At 39.4% G+C, this 20,679-nt stretch overlaps 1 protein-coding gene across 1 annotated transcript; it reads right to left on the bottom strand.

Annotated features, from left to right (window-relative positions):
- Nucleotides 1–13,113: 13,113 nt before the first annotated feature.
- On the bottom strand, nt 13,114–16,053 carry LOC138930008 (uncharacterized protein CXorf66 homolog). The gene is made up of 3 exons (XM_070289643.1): nt 15,966–16,053; nt 15,129–15,285; nt 13,114–13,954 (listed from the first exon to the last, which is right to left on the bottom strand). The coding sequence occupies exons 1-3, from the start codon at nt 16,051–16,053 to the stop codon at nt 13,114–13,116; spliced, it is 1,086 nt and encodes a 361-aa protein (XP_070145744.1).
- Between the last annotated feature and the right edge of the window lie 4,626 nt (nt 16,054–20,679).

The following is a 20,679-nucleotide window of genomic DNA, read 5'->3' as shown; positions in this document are numbered from 1 at the left end:
GTGTAGAGTCTTCTCTTGTGTTGTTGGAAGAGGGTGTTTCCTATGACCAGTGCATTTTCTTGGCAAAACTCTATTTTGCTTGGTGTCTCTAATTTTCTTAAAGGGATCTCTAGTCTTTCTCATTCTATTGTTTTCCTCTATTTCTTTACCTTGATCGCTGAGGAAGGCTTTCTTATCTCTCCTTGCTACTCTTTGGAACTCTACATTCAGATGCTTATAATTTTCCTTTTATCCTTTGCTTTTCACTTCTCCTCTTTTCACAGCTATTTGTAAGGCCTCCTAAGACAGCCATTTTGCTTTTTTGCATTTCTTTTACATGGGGATGGTCTTGATCCCTGTCTCCTGTACAATGTCACGAGCCTCTGTTCATAGTTCATCAGGCACTCTGTCTATCAGATCTAGGCCCTTAAATCTATTTCTCACTTCCACTGTATAATCATAAGGGATTTGATTTAGGTCATACTTGAATGGTCTAGTGGTTTCGCCCACTTTCTTCAATTTAAGTCTGAATTTGGCAATAAGGAGTTCATGATCTGAGCCACAGTTAGCTCCCGGTCTTGTTTTTGCTGACTGTATAGAGCTTCTCCATCTTTGGGTGCAAAAAATATAATCAATCTGATTTCAGTGTTGACCATCTGGTGATGTCCATGTGTAGAGTCTTCTCTTGTGCTGTTGGAAGAGAGTGTTTGCTATGACCAGTGCATTCTCCTGGCAAACCTTTGTTAGCCTTTGCCCTGCTTTATTCCATACTCCAAGGCCAAATTTGCCTGTTACTCCAGGTGTTTCTTGACTTCCTACTTTTGCATTCCAGTCCCCTATAATGAAAAGGACATCTTTTTTGGGTGTTAGTTCTAAAAGGTCTTGTAGATCTTCATAGAACAGTTCAACCTCAGCTTCTTCAGTGTTTCTGGTTGGGGCATAGGCTTGGATTACCTTGATATTGAATGGTTTGCCTTGGAAACGAATAGTGATCATTCTGTCATTTTTGAGATTGCTTCCAAGTACTGCATTTCTGACTCTGTTGTTTACCTTGATTGCTACTCTATTTCTTCTAAGGGATTCCTGCCCACAGTAGTAGATATAATGGTCACCTGAGTTAAACTCACCCATTCCATTCCATTTTCATGTTCACTGATTCCTAGAATGCCGATGTTCACTCTTGCCATATCTTGTTTGACCATTCCAATTTGCCTTGATTCATGGACTTGACATTCCAGGTTCCTTGCAATATTGCTGTTTACAGCATCAGACCTTGCTTCTATCACCAGTCACATCCAGAACTGGGTATTGTTTTTGCTTTGGCTCCATCCCTTCATTCTTTCTGGAGTTATTTCTCCACTGATCTCCAGTAGCAAATTGGGCACCTACCGACCCGGGGATTTTTCAGGATCCTATCATTTTGCCTTTTCATACTGTTCATGGGGTTCTCAAGGCAAGAATACTGAAGTGGTTTGCTATTCCCTTCTCCAGTGGACCACATTCTGTCAGACTTCTCCACCAGGACCCTCCCATCTTGGGTGGCCCCACAAGACATGGGTTAGTTTTACTGAGTTAGACAAGGTTGTGGTCCATGAGATCAGATTGGCTAGTTTTCTGTGATTATGGTTTCAGTGTGTCTGCCCTCTGATGCCCTCTTGCAACACCTACCATCTTACTTGGGTTTCTCTTACCTTGAATGTGGGGTATCTCTTCACGGCTGCTCCAGCAAAGTGCAGCCACTTCTCCTTACTTTGGATGAGGGGTATCTCCTCAAGGCTGCCCCTCCAGACCTTGAACGTGGAATAACTCCTCCTGGCCCTCCTGCACCTGTGCATCTGCCACTCCTTGGTTGTGGGCTTGCACCTCTCAGCCATTTCCCCTGACCTCGGGCATGGGGCAGCTCCTCTCAGCCACTGCCCTGACCTTGGGGGTGCAGTAGCTCTTCTCAGCCACCACCTGACCTCAGATGTGGGGTTAGCTCCTTTAGGCAGCCGCCCCTGATTTCGAACATGGGGTAGATCCTCTTGGCTGCTCCTGTGCTGACACAGCCTGGCACTCTTGGTCATCGCCCCTGACCTTGGGCTAGGGGTAGCTCCTCTCTTCCCTTTTCAATCACTTGAAAACCCCCATATATATGGGAACTAAATGACGTGTTTCTAGAAAGCCTATGGGTCAACAAAAATTATGGGAAGATAATTTGAAAAGTATTTGGAAATGAATGAAAATGAAGACACAGCATAACAGAATTAGTGGGATGCTCTTAAAGCAGGGCTTGGGGGAAATTTATAGCATTAAATGCCTAAGTAGTGAAAAGGAGAATGATCTCAAGTTAGTAACCTCTGCTCCCATCTTAAGAAACTAGAAAAAGAAGAAGAGGAAACAGCACAGGGAGAGGAAACAAATGATAAAGATTGGAGCAGACATAAGTGAAAAACCAAAAAACAAGAGAAAAAGTCAATGAAACCAAATGCTGCTGGTGAAGATCAATAAAATGGATAGACCTCTAGCCAGACTTATCAAGAAAAAGGAGAGAAGACACAACTGACACAAATGGATGCGCAAAATCATATCACTATAAATTCCACAGATACTAAAAAGACAATAAATAAATAGTATAAACAAATGGGAATTCCCTGTCGGTCCAGTGGTTAGGACTCAGTGCTTTCACTGTTCCATCCCTGACTGGGGAACTAAGATCCCACAAGCCACACTGCAGGGTCAAAACAACGTATATACAAATGTTGTTGTTCAGTCACTCAGTCATGTCTGACTCTTTGCGATCCCATGGACAGCAGCACACCAGGCTTCCCTGTCCTTCACCATCTCTTGGAGCTTGCTCAAACTCACTTGCATGGAGTCGGTGATGCCATCCTACCATTTTATCCTCTGCTGTCTCCTTCTCCTCCTGCCTTCAATCTTTCCCAGCATCAGGGTCTTTTCTAATGAGTCAGTTCTTCACATCAGGTGGCCAAAGTATTGGAGCTCAGCTTCAGCATCAGTCCTTGAAATGAATATTCAGGGTTGATTTCCCTTAGGATTGACTAGTTTGATCTCCTTGCCATCCTAAGGATGCTTAAGAGTCTTCTCCAACACCACAGTTCTAAAGATCCAACTCTGACATCGATACATGACTACAGGATAAAACATAGCTTTGACTAGACAGACCTTTGCTGAGATAGCATAGACAAAGACTGCATAGCAAACACAATCATCTTTTAAGATAGGGATCTTATGCACTCATGATGTGTGGCCTGATGCAGTTTAACTCTGTACAATCAGATTAGTCACTGCTTTTCCTGTGGGGATGAGGTGTGAAAGGACACTTCCTCCCTAACACTCCCCTATTATTTCCCCCTTATTTGGTCTTAGCTATTTTTAAGGCAACCACAGACTTCACCCAAGTGTATTAGTTTCAAGGGCTACCATGATAAATTACTGCAAGCTGGTTGGCCGAAACATCAATTGTTTTCTTTTCTTTTCTTTTTAATATTGGCCACATCACGTGATACCAGCTGCCCCTGAAAAACCACTAAACTAAATCACAAAATCTGACATATGTGGAGGACCCATGGGATGTTATGGTCACGAAAAAATATTTTTTTCCCTCCAGTCCAACATCCAGTACCTAGTTAATGAACGGGGGAGGTGTTCTTGGGAGGCTGGCTACAGCATAAAAGTGGTTGAAAGTTCTAGAACATAATAAATCTGTATCAGACTTACATGATTTCATGCATATAACAGTAATGAGAAAAGAAAAGTAGCTTGAATTAGTGTTTAGTAGCCAAGATTGATTTTCTGACAATCCATGAGTCTAGTAATTGGTATATGGCTCCTGAAATAGCTTACCCCCCACCATTTTAGTTTTTTACATGACTTGCTGTATGTTCTTATTTTTTCCTGTAAGTAACCTCAAGAGGTCAGCGTAGAAAACTTTATTTTTCTGCTGGGGCTCGAACTGCCCGGGGAAAGTCTGGACTGGGAGCCCGGGTGGCCTGGGACCTCTGGTGGTGGCAGCTGCAGAAATCTGATGATGCAGATCACCAAAGCAGTTGTGAGACAATTTCAGCAAAAACTGGCTGATACCCTAAAAATGCAGTCTACGTCAGAGGCTTCACTGGAGTCCACGTCATGTTATCGTACTAACTTAGACAATGAGGTACAGGATTGAAATAAGAAATTATGTCAACTCACAAGTCAGACTGATGATCTTTCAGCAGAGCTGAAAGCTACATCTTCAGAATGTCAGCACCTGAATGCAAAAAATCAAGTTCTTTGGCAGGAATTATTATCTATGAAAATACAAGCAGCATCTCAAGGAGCAGTTAGGAGAGAAGGAAAATGCTTCAATAAGAAGTCAGATGGAACTCAAAATTAAAGACTTGAAATCTGAACTCTCCTAGGTGAAAACTTTTCAAGAAGATTCTAATACAGCAGATTGGAAAAATATAAGCCACTCTACCTAGTGGAACTAGATATTAGAAAGTCATTGGCAAATAAAATAAACAAGACTAATGAGAGGCTGGTAGATATCAGCATCCAACTTGTGGTGGAGAAACAGCAGAACAGATCTTGACTCAACCCTCTTACCATGAGGCCAGTCCTGGAGCCCCTTTGTGTTGGAAATTTCAATAGTAGTTTAGTGCTCAATAGAAATCTTACTCTGGGCTTCTCTGGTGGCTCAGATGGTAAAGAGTCTGCCTGCAGTATGTGAGACCCAGGTTTGATCCCTGGCTCAGGAAGATCCCCTGGAGAAGGAAATGGCAACCCACTCCAGTATTCTTGCCTGGAAAATCCCAGGAGCCTAGAGTCAGACACAACTGAGTGACTTTCTTTCTTTCTAGAAATCTTACTCTGAGAGCAAATGTAGTGTTTTCTATCTCAATTCCACGTCCTTCAAATAACAACTTGGAGACTTACTTGACCAAGATGTAGTGGGAGTTGCAAAAGAATATAACTAGAGAACTAGAAAAACCTGCTGCTGAATTTAAATCTGGATCCTAAGGAGTGTCTCCTCTAGGATCTATAGATGAGTCAAATCTATTTCAGGACCTACTTTTGAAAATATCACAAGAATATGTGCAGATTTTGAAGAAAAATTATATGATCTGAAAGACAAATAGTAAATGTTTCCCTACTGCACTGTTTTCATGACATTTTAGTTGTTTCCCATTAAACATGATGAGAAAATCTTTAAAACCATAAACCTTTATTTGACAATTTCACTTTGTCTTCACTGTTCGTTCAGTGAAACTAAGGTTTATGAAAGAAACTTGTTTACATAACAGTGATATAGTCCTTTTTGAGCAAATATCAAGAGTTGACTACCTTCATACCTTCATTGGTACTAATTTATAATATCTTCCATTAGTCCTTTGGTACTTTAGAATTTTATTTCATTTTGCTGTGGGTACTTTTTTATTTATATAAACAGGTGGAAATTGAAGGTAAGTAGCTCAATCACATTCTTTTTTTTAAATTGAAGTATAATTGATTTACAATTTTGTATTAATTTCAGGTGTACAGCAAGTTCACTGATATATTAAATATATATATATATATTTTTTTTCAGATTCTTTTCCATTATTGGTTCTTATAAGATATTGGGTATAATTCCCTGTGCTCTACTTTAACCCTTATAACATCTGTTTTATGTATAGTAATTTGTATTAGCTAATCCCAAACTCCTAATCCCCCTCTCCTTCCTTTCTCCTTTGGTAATCATAGGTTTGCTTTGTATATCTGTGAATCTGTGTCTGTTTTGTAAATAAGTTCATTTGTATCAGTTTTTAGATCCTCCATGTAGGTGACATCATATGATATTGTCTTCCTCTTTCTTAGTTCACTTAGTATGATAACATGTAGGTCCATCCATGTTGCTGCCAGATGGTACTATTTCATTCATTTTTATGCCAGAGTAATATTTCATCGAATATATATATATATATATATATATATATATATATATATATACCACTGATTCTTAAGCAAATAGTTTATTGACGGGCACTTGGATTGTTTCCATATCTTAGCTATTGTAAATAGGTCTGCTATGAACGTTTGGTGTCAGTCACGTTCTATTGTCTGATTCACAGCCACACAATTGGATATTTTTACTTATTTATTTGGCTGTGCTTGGTCTCAGTTGTGGCACATGGGATCTTTGTTGCATGTGCAGGATCTTTAGCAGCATGTGAACTCTTAGTTGCCACGTGTGGGATCCAGTTCCCTGACCAAGGATCAAACCCAGGGTCCCTGCATTGTGAGTGCAGAGTCTTAGCCACTGGACCACCAGGGAAGTCCCACAATTGGACACTGATTTTTTTTAATTTTGCAAACTGGCAGAGAAGGTGTAGATATGATAGATACAGTCCATTCAGTCTTTTCAGGGCTAATTATTCCAGCCATTCATTAGCATAAGCCTTTGTTTCTTCTTTTCCTCTTTGTGATTACCTGCCTTTTGGTAATTCTAAAAAAAAATTAAATTGTAGTATAGTTGATTTGCAATGTGTTAATTACTGCTGTATAGCAAAGTGATTCAGTTTTACATATATATATATACACATTCATTTTTAATGTATTCTTTTCCATTTTGGTTTACCATACGATATATCGCTGTGCTATACAGTAAGACCTTGTTGCTTATCCATTATATATATAAACACTTACATCTGCTAACCCCCACCCCTCAATCCCCTCTCCCTTGGCAACCACCAATCTGTTTTCCATGTCCATCAGTTTGTTTCATAGATAGGTTTATTTGTTTCATATTTTAGATTCTACATATAAGTGATATCATATGGTATTTGCCTTTCTCTTTCTAACTTATTTCACTTAGTACGATAATCTCTAGTTGCATCCATGTTGCTGCAAATGACATTATTTCATTCTTTTTATGACTGAGTAGTATTCCATTATACATATGGACCACATCTTTATCCACTCTTATGTTGTGGACATTTAGATCGATTTTCATGTCTTGGCTATTGTGAATAATGCTGCTGTGAACATAAGGATATATGTATCTTTTGGAATTTTGATTTTGTCCAGATATAAGCCCAAGAGTGAGATTGCTGGATCATATGGTAATTCTATTTTTAGTTTTCTGAAGAACTGCCTTACTTTTTCCACAGTGGCTGTACCAGCTTACATTCCCAGCCTTTATGTAATTTTAATATGGATTTAAAAATAGCTCATTTTGCTAGGAAAATTGGTAACTAAGGGAATAGTTTGGTGATAGAAGATATCTACAGATTTTTTTTATTATCAACAAATTTCTACCATTCAGAGAACAATAACTATATAGTTCCTGTATCTTACTTTTTAAAGTAAAATAATTATATACAACAGATTTATAGCAATTTATTTCTTCATCTCCTTCAGCTGTCTTTTCAATGTGTTATTTTGATTCAGGCACATCAGGGAATAATTCTAAGTAGAATTATTTTCAAGTAGCACTACCTCAAAGTTCTTAGATATAAGCTATTATTAGCTCTTGCTTATTTCAAAGACGGCCTTTTCTGTGTATTATATATATAATTGCAAAGCTAATTAATCATGATTAACCCTTGTTTTATAAGGTTGCAACAGCAGAGGAATAATCGAGGGTTGTATATAGGTTGCCTTTAAGGAGATATTTGACTGAAGCTCTCAGAAAACTTTCTTCTTACTTCTAGTTCCCTTCCTTTGTTGCTTCTAATTCTTAGGAATTTCACGATGTGGCAGGGACTGGAGGATTTTGAGAGTCGATAAAACTGGAGACTTTTAAATATCCCTTATCTGGTGTATCACTTCTCTGTGGCCACTTAAAGATCTGCCAATCAGGCACATGCCACCACGAGCTAGCATCCTCAACCCTGTTAGCCCGGTAAAACGTGGTCTTTTAGCTGCATGAGCATTCCTTCAGCTCTTCAGAGCCCCCTCTCTCCACAGGAGGTAGAAGAGAGGATCTCAAAGTATACTTTCAGCTACATGTTTATATAATTTCTTTTTAAAATTTTTATGTATTTATTTTAATTGGAGAATAATTACTTTACAATATTGTGATGGTTTTTGTCATATGTCAACATGAATCAGCCATAGGTATACTTGTGTCCCTTCCCTCCTGAACCCCCCTCCCATCCCCCACCCCACCCCATCCTTCCAGGTTGTCACAGAGCACCTGCTTTGGGTGCCCTGGCCCTGCCTCATACTTCAAACTCACACTGGCTATCTATTTTACATATGGTAATGTATACGTTTCAATGCTGTTCTCTCAAATCATCCCACCATCTCCTTCTCCCACTGAGTCCAAAAGTCTGTTCTTTACATCTGTGTTTCCTTTGCTGCCCTGCATGTAGGATCATCAATACCATCTTTCTAGATTCCTCATGTATGTGTTACTATACAGTATTTGTCTTTCTCTTTCTGACTTACTTCACTCTGTATAATAAACTCAAGGTTCATCCACCTCATTAGAACTGACTCAAATGCATTCCTTTTATAGCTGAGTAATATTCCATTGTTTATATAATTTCTTATTTTTTTAATTTTAAAAGTTTAATTTTTAAAAATTTTATTGAAGTAAAGTTGATTTACAATGTTGTGTACTTCCATGCTTATAAAATTTCATGTATATGTTGGAAATGTTTGAAATCTGCATTTTTGCACTTTTTTTTAAGTGATAGGTTTTTAGAAAGCACTTTATTGAATAAAGTGAGAGTCAACCAGTCAAGGAGATCTAACCAATCAATCCTAAAGGAAGTCAGTCCTGAATATTCCTTGGAAGGACTAATACTGAAGGTGAAGCTCCAGTAGGTTGGCCACCTGATGCAAAGAACTAACTCATGAAAAGACTCTGATGATAGGAAAGATTGAAGGCGGGAGAAGAAGGGGACGACAGAGAATGAGATGATGGGATGGAATCACCCATTTGATGGACATGAGTTTGAGTAAGCTCCTGAATTCGGTGGTGGACAGGCAAGCCTGGCATGCTGCAGTCCAAGGGGTCGCAAAGAGTTGGACAGGTCTGAGCGACTGAACTGAACTGAACTTACTGAATAAAAGGAGCAAAATATAATTAATTTCAGCCCCATTGTTATCGTTGTTAGTCACTCAGTCGTGTCCGACTCTCTGTGAGCCCAGAGCTTCCCTGGTAGCACAGATAGTAAAGAATCTGCCTGCAATGCTGGAGATCTGAGGTGGATCCCTGGGTCTGGAAGATGCCCTAGAGAAAGGAATGACTGCCTACTCCAGTATTCTTGCCTGGAGAAGTCCGTAGATAGAGAAGCAAGGTGGGCTACAGTCCACGGAGTCAGGAAGAGTTGGACATGACTGAAGAACTAACGATTTTAGTTCCATAGACAGGAACAAGGTATGAGTTTTGGAGATGAAGATAAGGAATGCGGATTAAAGGAAAACAGCGCTGATAGTCTTAGAGGGAAGGACCACGTTTGAAACTGGCTTCACAGCGACCCCTGGTGGACGAAAATGTAAGGACGCCAAGGACTGACAGATACAGCCCTGACACTTGCTGAACTGGGAAATATAAAATGGGAGCAAGAAAGAAGAAAGGTATCATGACAGGTAAGACAATGCTGCAATAAGGCTAGGAAATAGAGATTCAGAGCCCTCTTACTTAACAAGGACATTTCCAAGAAGTGCCAAAAGCTATTCTTTGAAGTGAGATGAGTTATTTTAGGTATTAACTTGTGGAAGCTTTGACTGGTAAAAAAAAAAATTATTATTATTATTTTTTTTTTTGCAAAATTTCTTCTCTAACTCAGAGTACTTTTTTTAAAACATATTTTATATTGGTTTTATGTGTGAAGCCCCATACTAATGCACCTAGAATTTTTCACGTTGAATGAGCTTTAAATATTCTGTAGACTCCTACTCTATAATTAAGTGTGGTTTAAAAAGCAACATACATACTCATGCTCATAGCTTGTGTTTAACATGTCATTATCATTGGTTGTCACTGGCAGTTAGTCCTTTTTATTAGATATTAATATTCCCAGCCTTTAAAGTATTACAAGTCTTTAGCTTAAGAATGATAAAGAGAAGAGAGCTTAGATCATTTGGCTTTGCCTACCAAGACTTCGGTTGAATTTAAGCTGAAAAACTATGCAGTTTTGACGTTGGCTATTTTCCAGGGTACTGATAGCTCAGATAAACTCCAAAATCATCTTACAATATGAAGCCAGATTACCCAATGAAATTTTAATTTTTAAAAAATTTAGACTGAAATGCTGTCAAATGTTGGTTAATATCATCTGAACAAAGCAACCATTAAAAAAAATGAGGCGAATGGAGGATATTTGCATACTGACTGGATAATTTATATTAAGGAATTATTATTAAGTTTTATATGAGGTAATAGTATTGTGTTTCAGTTCAGTTCAGTCACTCAGTCATATCCGACTCTTTGTGACCCCATGGAGTATTGTGTTTATGTATTTTTAAAATTTATTATTTTCTGGAGATATAAATGGGAGGGCAATGGATAGTAGTTTAAATGAAACAACATTGGCCATGTAATGATAATTGTTGAATCTGAGCAATGTTTATATGGGCGTTCATTCATACTCCTACTTTTTTGTTTGAAATGTTTTGTCATACTAAACCATAAAAATTTGATCAGAGCTTTTGTTTCTATTTGTGAATTTTTAAAAGACCAGGCTATCCCAGAACAGTTCTAACCCTTTACAGTTTATCTTTACACAAAGTGTAATACCAGTAGGAAATCAAGTCTGTAGCTACCACAATGCTTTTCAAATGCATTTTCCGCCTCTTAAAATTTTTATATATCATGCCATCTGTGAATTTCATGATGACTTTACAGACCCCACCAGGATACTACCAGTAGAGGCAGAGGTTACGGGGAAGTCAGATCTGAATGAACTCAAGACATATTTATATACTCCTGGTAAGTTAGGAGGATGGTCCAGATTGATTAAAAGTCAAGTAAGGATTTTGCTGATACCAGTGGACTGGGTGATCTAAGAATAAACAGATACCCCAGAAACTGGAAGTGAGAAGGCAGTATAGCATAATGAAAATTTGAACTTAAGTCAATCATAGATTCATATCTTGATTCAATCAATTGCTAGATGTGATCTTACTATATGTTACAGAGCATCAGTTAACTCATATGGTAGTCCATATAATAGGGGACTGTTGGGAATTAAATAAAATATGTGAAATGTGAGGAAGGTGTTAACACTGCAGGTCTGGTTGTTCGGTCCTTGTATGTCAAGGGAACTGGAAACCATGATTTGACTATTGGTCAACCCTGGGGGAATGTTCTATTGTTAATTGATTGATGATCATGTTTTGTTCACCTGATTGCTTTGCACAAACATCAACATCGATAATGTGCATCTGGTGTCATTGTTGGGATCCTGAGTTTCACTTGCCATGTCTGGTCATGGAGCATGATGTACCTATGGGACCTGTTCTCAATAAAAGCCTCAGATGCTGAGGCTTCCCTGGGCAGAGCCATGTTGCACACATGCCTCTAGTTTATTGCTAAAGAAGAGAGCATGTCCTAGGTGGCCCCAGAGGGACAAGTACTCAAAAGCGCATGCCCAACCTCTCTGATTCACCTGAAAAGACATCTTTTTCCTGTTGCTCTTGGTTTGTCTATTTTTGCTCTAATAAACCTCAGCCATGACTATAATCTGCTTTTGAGTCTTGTGAGTCCTTTTGCTAAATCAGTAAAATTGAGGGGAGGGTGGCCTTCAGATCTCCCTGACATAAAGGGACTAGTACAATGTTTGGCAAGTAGTACACACTCAGTTTATGCTAGCTATGGAATTTAACTGATCCTGCTGGATGTGACAGGGGACTGACCTCATTGTACTAGAATATAGGCTGGGACTCCAGGATTTTGTCTGTTTTTCTGAACCATGCTCTTGGAAGTGGGCAGGGATAACCTCTCATCAGTGAGGAAGTTAGAAAATATAACTCCAAGGTTTTCCCCTGGCCTCCCAGCCCTCCTGATTCTAAGTAAGAAGGTACCCTGTGAAGAAAATGGGTAGATATCCGAGCTCTATCTGGGCCATTCTGAGAATGCACAATAGGGCAAACTCTTTTTTTATCAATTTGAAGGGTAACATAAAGAGTCAAAAACCTTGAGAGTGGGGCTGGAGCCTGGACCCTTACTTTGGTAGCAGTCATCAGAGGCAGTGGTATTAGAAATGAGTATTGGGACTTCCCTGGTGGTCCAGTGGCTAAAACTCCACACTCCCAATGCAGGGGGCCTGGGTTCTATCCCTGGTCAGAGAATCACATGCTGCAGCCAAGCATGCCACAACTAAGAACTGGCATGGTCAAATAAATATTTTTTAAAAAAGGAAATGACTATCAGGAATTTCCCCAGTGCAGCCAGAACCAAGCACACAGAGCCATTTCCGCCACACACTGGGCACCACAGAAAGACAGTCTTAAACTGTGAGGACACTATGTCAAAATATAAAAAATATTTGGGTTGAAACTTCAATTGAGGGCTAATCCAAGGGAAAGAGGAGCCTAGGGTACCCATCTTGCAATACCTTTCTATATTTGTGTGTGTGTGAGACTATGGTTCCCATTTAACCATGTACCTGTGTCCAACTCTTTTCGACCCCATCGACTGTAGCCCTTCAGTCTCCTCTGTCCATGGAAGTTCCCAGGCAAGAGTACTGGAGTGGGTTGCTATTTCCTCCTCCAAAGGATCTTCCTGATCCAGGGATCAAACCCACATCTCTTCCATTGGCAGGTGGATTCTTTACCACTGCACCAGCTGGGAAGCCCATCCAACTGACCAGATCTACGTTGTTGTTCAGTCAAGTTGTGTCCAACTCTTTGCGACCCCATGGACTGCAACACACCGGGTTTCCCTGTCCCTCATCATCTCCCAGAATTTGCCCAAGTAGATCTAAGATACCTCCCAAAGAGATTTATACCTCTAAAATACAATAATAATTATGACAAAATCAGTTATGTCACACATTTATTTACTATTTTTCAAGTAAATTGCCTTGAGATGGATATAGGTCTAATCTCAATAGTGATACCAAGTAGAGTTTTCCTCTACCAGGTTCTTAAATATGGTGAGCATATAATAGTTCATAGAAGTTTGCTTCTTCTGCATGGGTGGTCTTTTTTTTTGATCCCTTAATTATTTCGGGAGTTTTTATAGATGTCTTCCTTGCATTTTATATTGCAGAGTATAGTCACCTCCCTGTCACTCTCATCATCACTGTTATATGTTGTGATATCACTGTCACTCATGTTGACATGCAGTGTGTTGTATTTGTATTGTTTCTTTTTATATGACTTGTAAAAGTGCTTCAATTCACGTGAAAAAAGTGGAACTGGAACATGCTTTATATTTGCTTCTGAAATATGAGTGATGAATGGCTCAGAAACAGCTGTGCAAACAAGGCATTTTTCCTTGTAGCATCGACAAAACTTCACTGGCTGAGTTCTAGATAATATTTCTGCCCTACCTGCACTAGCTGGGTATTTTAGTTTAAGATATCTCTGGCGTTTGGTCAGTTTATCTACACTTGATTGCTCAGAGAAGCTTTGATTCTTTGGATAGGGTAGAGGAGTTTTGGTTGGCTTGACCCTACACTGTAGACTTGATGGCCAAGTTGGCTTGATGACCTTCTTTGGATAGGATGGACTTACGTGACCGACTAGCTTATGGGCATGAGACTGCCTATGTGCCTTTTTTGGACTGCGTGTTCTATGCAACTTTTCCTGGGGAGGTGATCCTAACACTTTTTTGGGAGCTGATGGCTTGGATGGTTTTTTTTGACTCGAGGGCCTGATTAACTTTGCTGTACTTGAAGGAACTTCTCGTGGACTTGAGGGCCCAGATGACTTATCTCTTCTGGATACCATGGATTGTTTTTCTGGATCGCCCAGACCAGCAGTCAGTGACTTGGAGTCAGTAAATGATATTTTAGATGACCTGGATGCCTTGATGGTCATATCTTCTTTCTTGACCCTGAAAATACAGAGGACTTGGAATATGACTATTTAAATCAGAAGAGTAAGATTGCTGTTGCCAGAAAATATGGGCTATTGTGTCAATTTAGACTTCTGGTCTTTTTTTGGCTCTAGCAGGAAAATTGAACACAGTAAGAATTGGAGTGTGGTAAAAACTATGACTTAGGTTACAGATTTGAACCATGTTGAATGCTTTTTCTTTTTCTTAATTTTGCTGTTTCAACCACAATGAATAACCATATAGTCTATATATGCAATGACACTAACTTGTTTCAAATCTACTGTTGAGAGGGAGAGAATTTATCTATTCCAGAAATTAAACTTTTTATAAAAAAGCCACAACTTGATATGCAACTGAGGCACAAATGTCACAACCTGTCACATAAAAAAGTCTTTAGACCAAATTCATTGTTTTCCTGTCATATTTATACCATCAGGTTTTGTAACCATACATATTAATTCTCACAAGATTACTCTAAAACTGAAGGAATAGAACAGTGGTATATTTCAGTCACCAGTCCTTGGAATGGGAAATTTTTAGAGACCCAGTATATCAAGTGCCAGCCTAATCCTCCTATATTAAAGGCAGGGACTAGAATCACTGAATACAGTTAAAAATTGTTCATGTTATTACATCTCAAAATGATAGATTATCCAAAATGCGTTACTATCTTTGGAATGCAGAGACCCAACTCCTTCTCCTGAGAAGATTTTGATTCTGTTTTATTTAGATAGTCATTCCCTCTTTTCATAGACTTAACTTACAATGAAATTAGCAGCCTGGGGCTCAACTGAACCCTGAATAGGAGATAGTTTTGGCTAAAGTTGATGATGTACTTGAGATAATTTAAGAGCTTCATTTAAGTGAACATATCCAACCCACAAGATGTTGGGAGCTCTTTTGAAGTCTAAGGTTAATGTTAAGTAACAGAACAACAGTGAACCCGCTTACGTGTTTGTGCGCATGCGTGTGCAGGTACAGTCACTCATGCGAGTGCGCACCCACCTCCTCACCTCACCCCTACACCCCGCCACTTTGTATTTTTAGTTCAAAGGTGTAAGACTTAATGTTGCTGCTTTGGGGACTTCCTCGGTCTCACAGTTATAGAGTATAGTGAAGAACGCGCACCTCCCCCCAACCTTGTACTTTTATTCAAAGGTGTAAGACTTACTTGGCTGCATTATGGGCTTCCTCGCTATCACAGCTATAGTGAAGAAAGCAGGAACACGTGACAATATAGCCAGTGATGAGGGCACCAATTACAACAATGAGTAGACGTCGCTTTAATTCCTCCAGTTTGGTCTGCTTGAATTCCGCACGTGTAGTTACTTTGAAAGAAAATGTATCATCAGAACATGTGCTTGGTAACCAAGTTTGCTTTCATTTTGATGGGGGTTTGTTACTGTAGATCCAAGTCAAATCTCATCATCAATTATTTCTTTAAGCATGATAAGTGTCCACTGTCATTTTCCTCCCTCTATCACCTTCCCAGCCAGCCACAGTCTACAAGCCAAACCTGGGAGCTGTCTTTGGTTAATCAGTATAATTACCTAGGTTACCCCACATCGTGGCTTGTTCAACCCATTACCTAGGTATTTGAATGTGTGAATGCACTTGAGTGTTGATGTGTGTGTGAATGTGTATGGTGGAAAAAGGGATGGGACAAGAAAACAGTTCTTGAAACCTACTATGTGTTAGGTACCATGCTAGATTCATTCACATAAAATTTTCTGGTATGGCTGGTGGGGGAGGGGCAGGGGTTGGTGGATTGGGTGGGGAAGGGGAATGAAAGGGGACAATATGGCTGTACTCTTCATGTTTCTATGTTTGGAATTTTTACACAGAAGTAAAATTTTCAGATGTTGTCCTAGAAATTCTCAAAGACCTACTCATAGTAAAGTAGAATAAACAGCAGATTTCTTACACACAGCTAGCTTGTCTAATTAAGTACTTGAATATATTTAAAATAATAGATCATAATTTCTAGGTTTTAAGGTTAGGGACATACCTGCAGTAGCAGATCCATTGCTTTCATTTCTATCTAAACAACTATTTGTCCAAATTGATAAAAGGAGGACATAAATGAAGAGATTCATGTCCAGGACCTTGTTGTCCTGTTTCCTCTCTCAAGGAAACTGCTGGATTTAACATGACTCAGCTTGTTTTAGGGGCCTATGACTTCATAATCATTCTATGCCATATCCTGACAGCATAATCTCACCATGGTGACACATGAGCTCCTGAGTACAAATATTATGAAAAGACTTTTAATCCTTTATTTCTCCATTACATCAAATATTCTATCAAATTTGAATCAAAAAGTTTGAGACATTATTAAGCACAGAAGGCAGAGAAAATGAGTTAGCTCTAGATACTGAAGAACTATTTTTCTTTATTAAATGTTAAGGAGGCACCTTACAGCCCTGTAGTAGTTCTTATGTGTTTTAGAGGTTAAATCATCCTGGGGTATAAGTTTGTAGGAATTTTTCTTACTAAAATTAAGATTTTTGAATATCCCTCAAGCTTTTTATTGAGCTGCTTTTAATGGGTACCACTAAAGACTTTCTGGCTAGTGAGTGACATGATGAGATGTCCATTTTAGAAAAACCCCTCTGGCTCTTGTATGGGAACTAGATTGCTGGGGTTAAAGTAGTTTAGACAATTAGAAGGCTGTTATGTAGGTCCACCTGATAGAGGATGGTGGCTTGAAGCAGAGTGGTCAAAGATGGAGAGTAATCAATGCATTGGAGGAGTATTTTGATGTGGGTAGGACTTGAGGAAGGGCAGGCCATAGGGGATGGAGAGAGAGGTAGCAAGGATGATTCATTGCTTCAACAAAAGCGTGTTGGAGATCTATGTGACAGAAAGCTTTGTGTTAAGCATGAGCATTCAGACAGTCACAGTCCCTGCCTTAAGATTTGGAAATCTAAAGGGAGAGACAGACACGTAAATAACCAATCACTAGGTTATGTAATGGGGCTTCTCTGGTAGCTCAGCTGGTGAAGAATCTGCCTGTAATGCAGGAGAACCAGGTTTGATTCCTGGGTCAGGAAGATCCCCTGGAGAAGGGATAGGCTACCCTTTCCAGTATTCTTGGGCTTTCCAGGTGGCTCAAACAGTAAAGAATCCATCTGTAGTGTGGGAGACCTGGGTTGGGAAGATCCCCTGGAGGAGGACATGGAAACCCATTCCAGTATTCTTGCCTGGAGAATCCTCATGGACAGAGGAACCTGGCAGGCTGCAGTCCATGGAGTTGCAGAATCAGACATGACTGAGCAACTAAGCAGCAGCACAGCAGAGCACAGCACAGCATAGTGTATACAACGGGCTTTCCAGGTGTCGCTAGTGGTAAAGAACCCGCCTGCCAATGTAAGAGATGTGGATTCAATAGCTAGGTTAGGAAGATCCCCTGGAGGGGCCGGGCATGGCAACCCACCCCAGTATTCCAGTCTGGAGAATCCCATGGACAGAGGAGTCTGGCAGGCTGCAGTCCATAGTGTCACACAGCGTTGGACATGACTGAAGTGACTTAGCATGCATGCACACAGGGTGTGTATGTCATATGCAGGCTGTGATGTCACAGGATACAGGGCCACAGGATCATGCAAAAGGACTATCTCTTCAAAGTGGGGAGTCCTGGAGGAGATGACCCTTGATCTGATGTGGATTTGTGTGTGTGTGTGTGTGTGGTTTTTATTTTTATTTATTTATTTATTTAAAAATTATTTATTTTAATTGAAGGATAGTTATTTTACAATATTGTGGTGGTATTTGCCATGCATCAACATAAGTCAGCCATGGGTGTACATGTGTGCCCCCCCCATCCTGAACCCCCCTCCTACCTCTCTTCCCACTCCATCCCTCTCAATTGTCCAGAGCACTGGTTTTGAGTGCCCTGCTTGATGCATTGAACTTGCACTGGTCATCTATTTTACATATGGTAATATACATGTTTCTTCTTTTAAAATGTATAAATTTATTTATTTTAATTGGAAGCTAATTACTTTATAATATTGTATTGGTTTTGCCATACATTGACATGAATCCACCATGGGTGTATATGTGTTCCCCATCTTGAACCCCCCTCCCACCTCCCTCCTCATCCCATCCCTCTGGGTCATCCCAGTGCACCAGCCCCGAGCACCCTGTATCATGCATTGAACCTGGACTGGCGATTCGTTTCACATATACATGTTTCACAAGGGATTCTCCATTCTGGGATTCTCCAGACTGGAATACTGGGGTGGGTTGCCATGCCTGCCCCCTCCAGGGGATCTTCCCAACCTAGCTATTGAATCCACATCTCTTACATTTGCAGGTGGGTTCTTTACCACTAGCAACACCTGGAAAGCCCATTGTATACACCATGCTGTGCTGTGCTCTGCTGTGCTGCTGCTTAGTTGCTCAGTCATGTCTGATTCAATGCCATTCTCCCAAATCATCCCACCCTCTCTCTCTCCCACAAAGTCCAAAAGACTGTTCTATGCATCTGCATTTCTTTTGCTGTCTCGCATACAGGGTTATCATTACCATCTTTCTAAATTCCATATATATGCATTAGTATACTGTATTGGTGTTTTTCTTTCTGGCTTACTTCACTCTGTATAATAGGCTCCAGTTTCATCCACCTCATTAGAATTGATTCAAATGTATTCTTTTTAATGGCTGAGTAATACTCCATTGTGTATATGTACCACAGCTTTCTTATCCATTCATCTGCTGATGGACAGCTAGGTTGCTTCCATGTCCTGGCTACTATAAACAGTGCTGTGATGAGCATTGGGGTACACGTGTCCCTTTCAATTCTGGTTTCCTCAGTGTGTATGCCCAGCAGTGGGATTGCTGGGTCATATGCAGTTCTATTTCCAGTTTTTAAAGGAATCTCCACACTGTTCTCCATAGTGGCTGTACTAGTTTGCATTCCCAACAACAGTGTAAGAAGGTTCCCTTTTCACCATACCCTCTCCAGCATTTATTGCTTGTAAACTTTTGGATAGCAGCCATTCTGACTGCTGTGAGATGGTACCTCATTGTGGTTTTGATTTGCATTTCTCTGATAATGAGTGATGTTGAGCATCTTTTCATGTGTTTGTTAGCCATCTGTATGTCTTCTTTGGAGAAATGTCTGTTTAGTTCTTTGGAACATTTTTTGATTCGGTCATTTATTTCTCTGGAATTGAGCTGCAGGAGTTGCTTGTATATTTTTGAGATTAATTCTTTGCCAGTTGCTTCATTTGCTATTATTTTCTTGCATTCTGAAGGCTGTCTTTTCACCTTGCTTATTGTTTCCTTTGTTGTGCAGAAGCTTTTGAGCTTAATTAGGCCCCATTTCTTTATTTTTGTTTTTATTTCCAATATTCTTGGAGTTGGGTCATAGAGGATACTGCTGTGATTTATGCCAGAGAATGTTTTGCCTATGTTTTCCTCTAGGAGTTTTATAGTTTCTGGTCTTATGTTTAGATCTTTAATCCATTTTGAGTATATTTTTGTGTATGGTGTTAGTCTAGTTTCATTCTTTTACAAGTGGTTGACCAGTTTTCCCAGCACCACTTGTTACAGAGATTGTCTTTAATCCATTGTATATTCATGCCTCCTTTGTCAAAGATAAGGTGTCCATAGGTGTGTGGATTTATCTCTGGGCTTTCTATCTTATTCCATTGATCTATATTTCTGTCTTTGTGCCAGTGCCATACTGTCTTGATGACTGTGGCTTTGTAGTAGAGCCTGAAGTCAGGCAGGTTGATTCCTCCAGTTCCATTCTTCTTTCTCAAGATTGCTTTGGCTCTTCGAGGTTTTTTGTATTTCCATACAAATTGTGAAATTATTTGTTCTAGCTCTGTGAAAAATACCGTTGGTAGCTTGATAGGGATTGCATTGAATCTGTAGGTTGCTTTGAGTAGTATACTCATTTTTATAATATTGATTCTTCTGATTGATGAACATGGTATATTTCTCCATCTATTTGTGTCCTGTTTGATTTCTTTCACCAATGTTTTATAGTTCTCTATATATAGGTCTTTTGTTTCCTTAGGTAGATATATTCTTAAGTATTTTATTCTTTTCATTGCAATGGTGAATGGAATTGTTTCCTTAATTTCTCTTTCTGTTTTCTCATTGTTAGTGTATAGGAATGCAAGGGATTTCTGTGTGCTGATTTTATATCCTGCAACTTTATTATATTCATTGATTAGCTCTAGTATTTTTCTGGTGGAGTCTTTAGGGTTTTCTATTATGTCATCTGCAAATAGTGAGAGTTTTACTTCTTCTTTTCCAATCCAGATTCCTTTTATTTCTTTTTCTGCTCTGATTGCTGGGGCCAAAACTTCCAAAACTCTGTTGAATAGTAGTGGTGAGAGTGGGCACCCTTGTTTTGTTCCTGACTTTAGGGGAAATGCTTTCAATTTTTCCCTTTTGGGGATAATGTTTGCTGTGGGTTTGTCATATATAGCTTTTATTATGTTGAGCTATGTTCTTTCTATTTCTGCTTTCTTACGGGCATTTATCATAAAAGGATGTTGAATTTTGTCAAAGGCTTTCTCTGCATCTATTGAGATAATCATATTGCATTTCTTTTTCAATTTGTTAATGTGGTGTATTACATTGATTCATTTGTGGATATTGAAGAATCCTTGCATCCCTGGGATAAAGCCCATTTGGTCATTTTGTATGATCTTTTAAATATGTTGTTGGATTCTGTTTGCTAGAATTTTGTTAAGGAGTTT

The sequence above is a fragment of the Ovis canadensis genome, chromosome X (assembly GCF_042477335.2).
Source record: "Ovis canadensis isolate MfBH-ARS-UI-01 breed Bighorn chromosome X, ARS-UI_OviCan_v2, whole genome shotgun sequence".
Classification (NCBI taxonomy): domain Eukaryota; kingdom Metazoa; phylum Chordata; class Mammalia; order Artiodactyla; family Bovidae; genus Ovis; species Ovis canadensis.
This window is presented reverse-complemented; position numbering and strand designations above follow the sequence as displayed.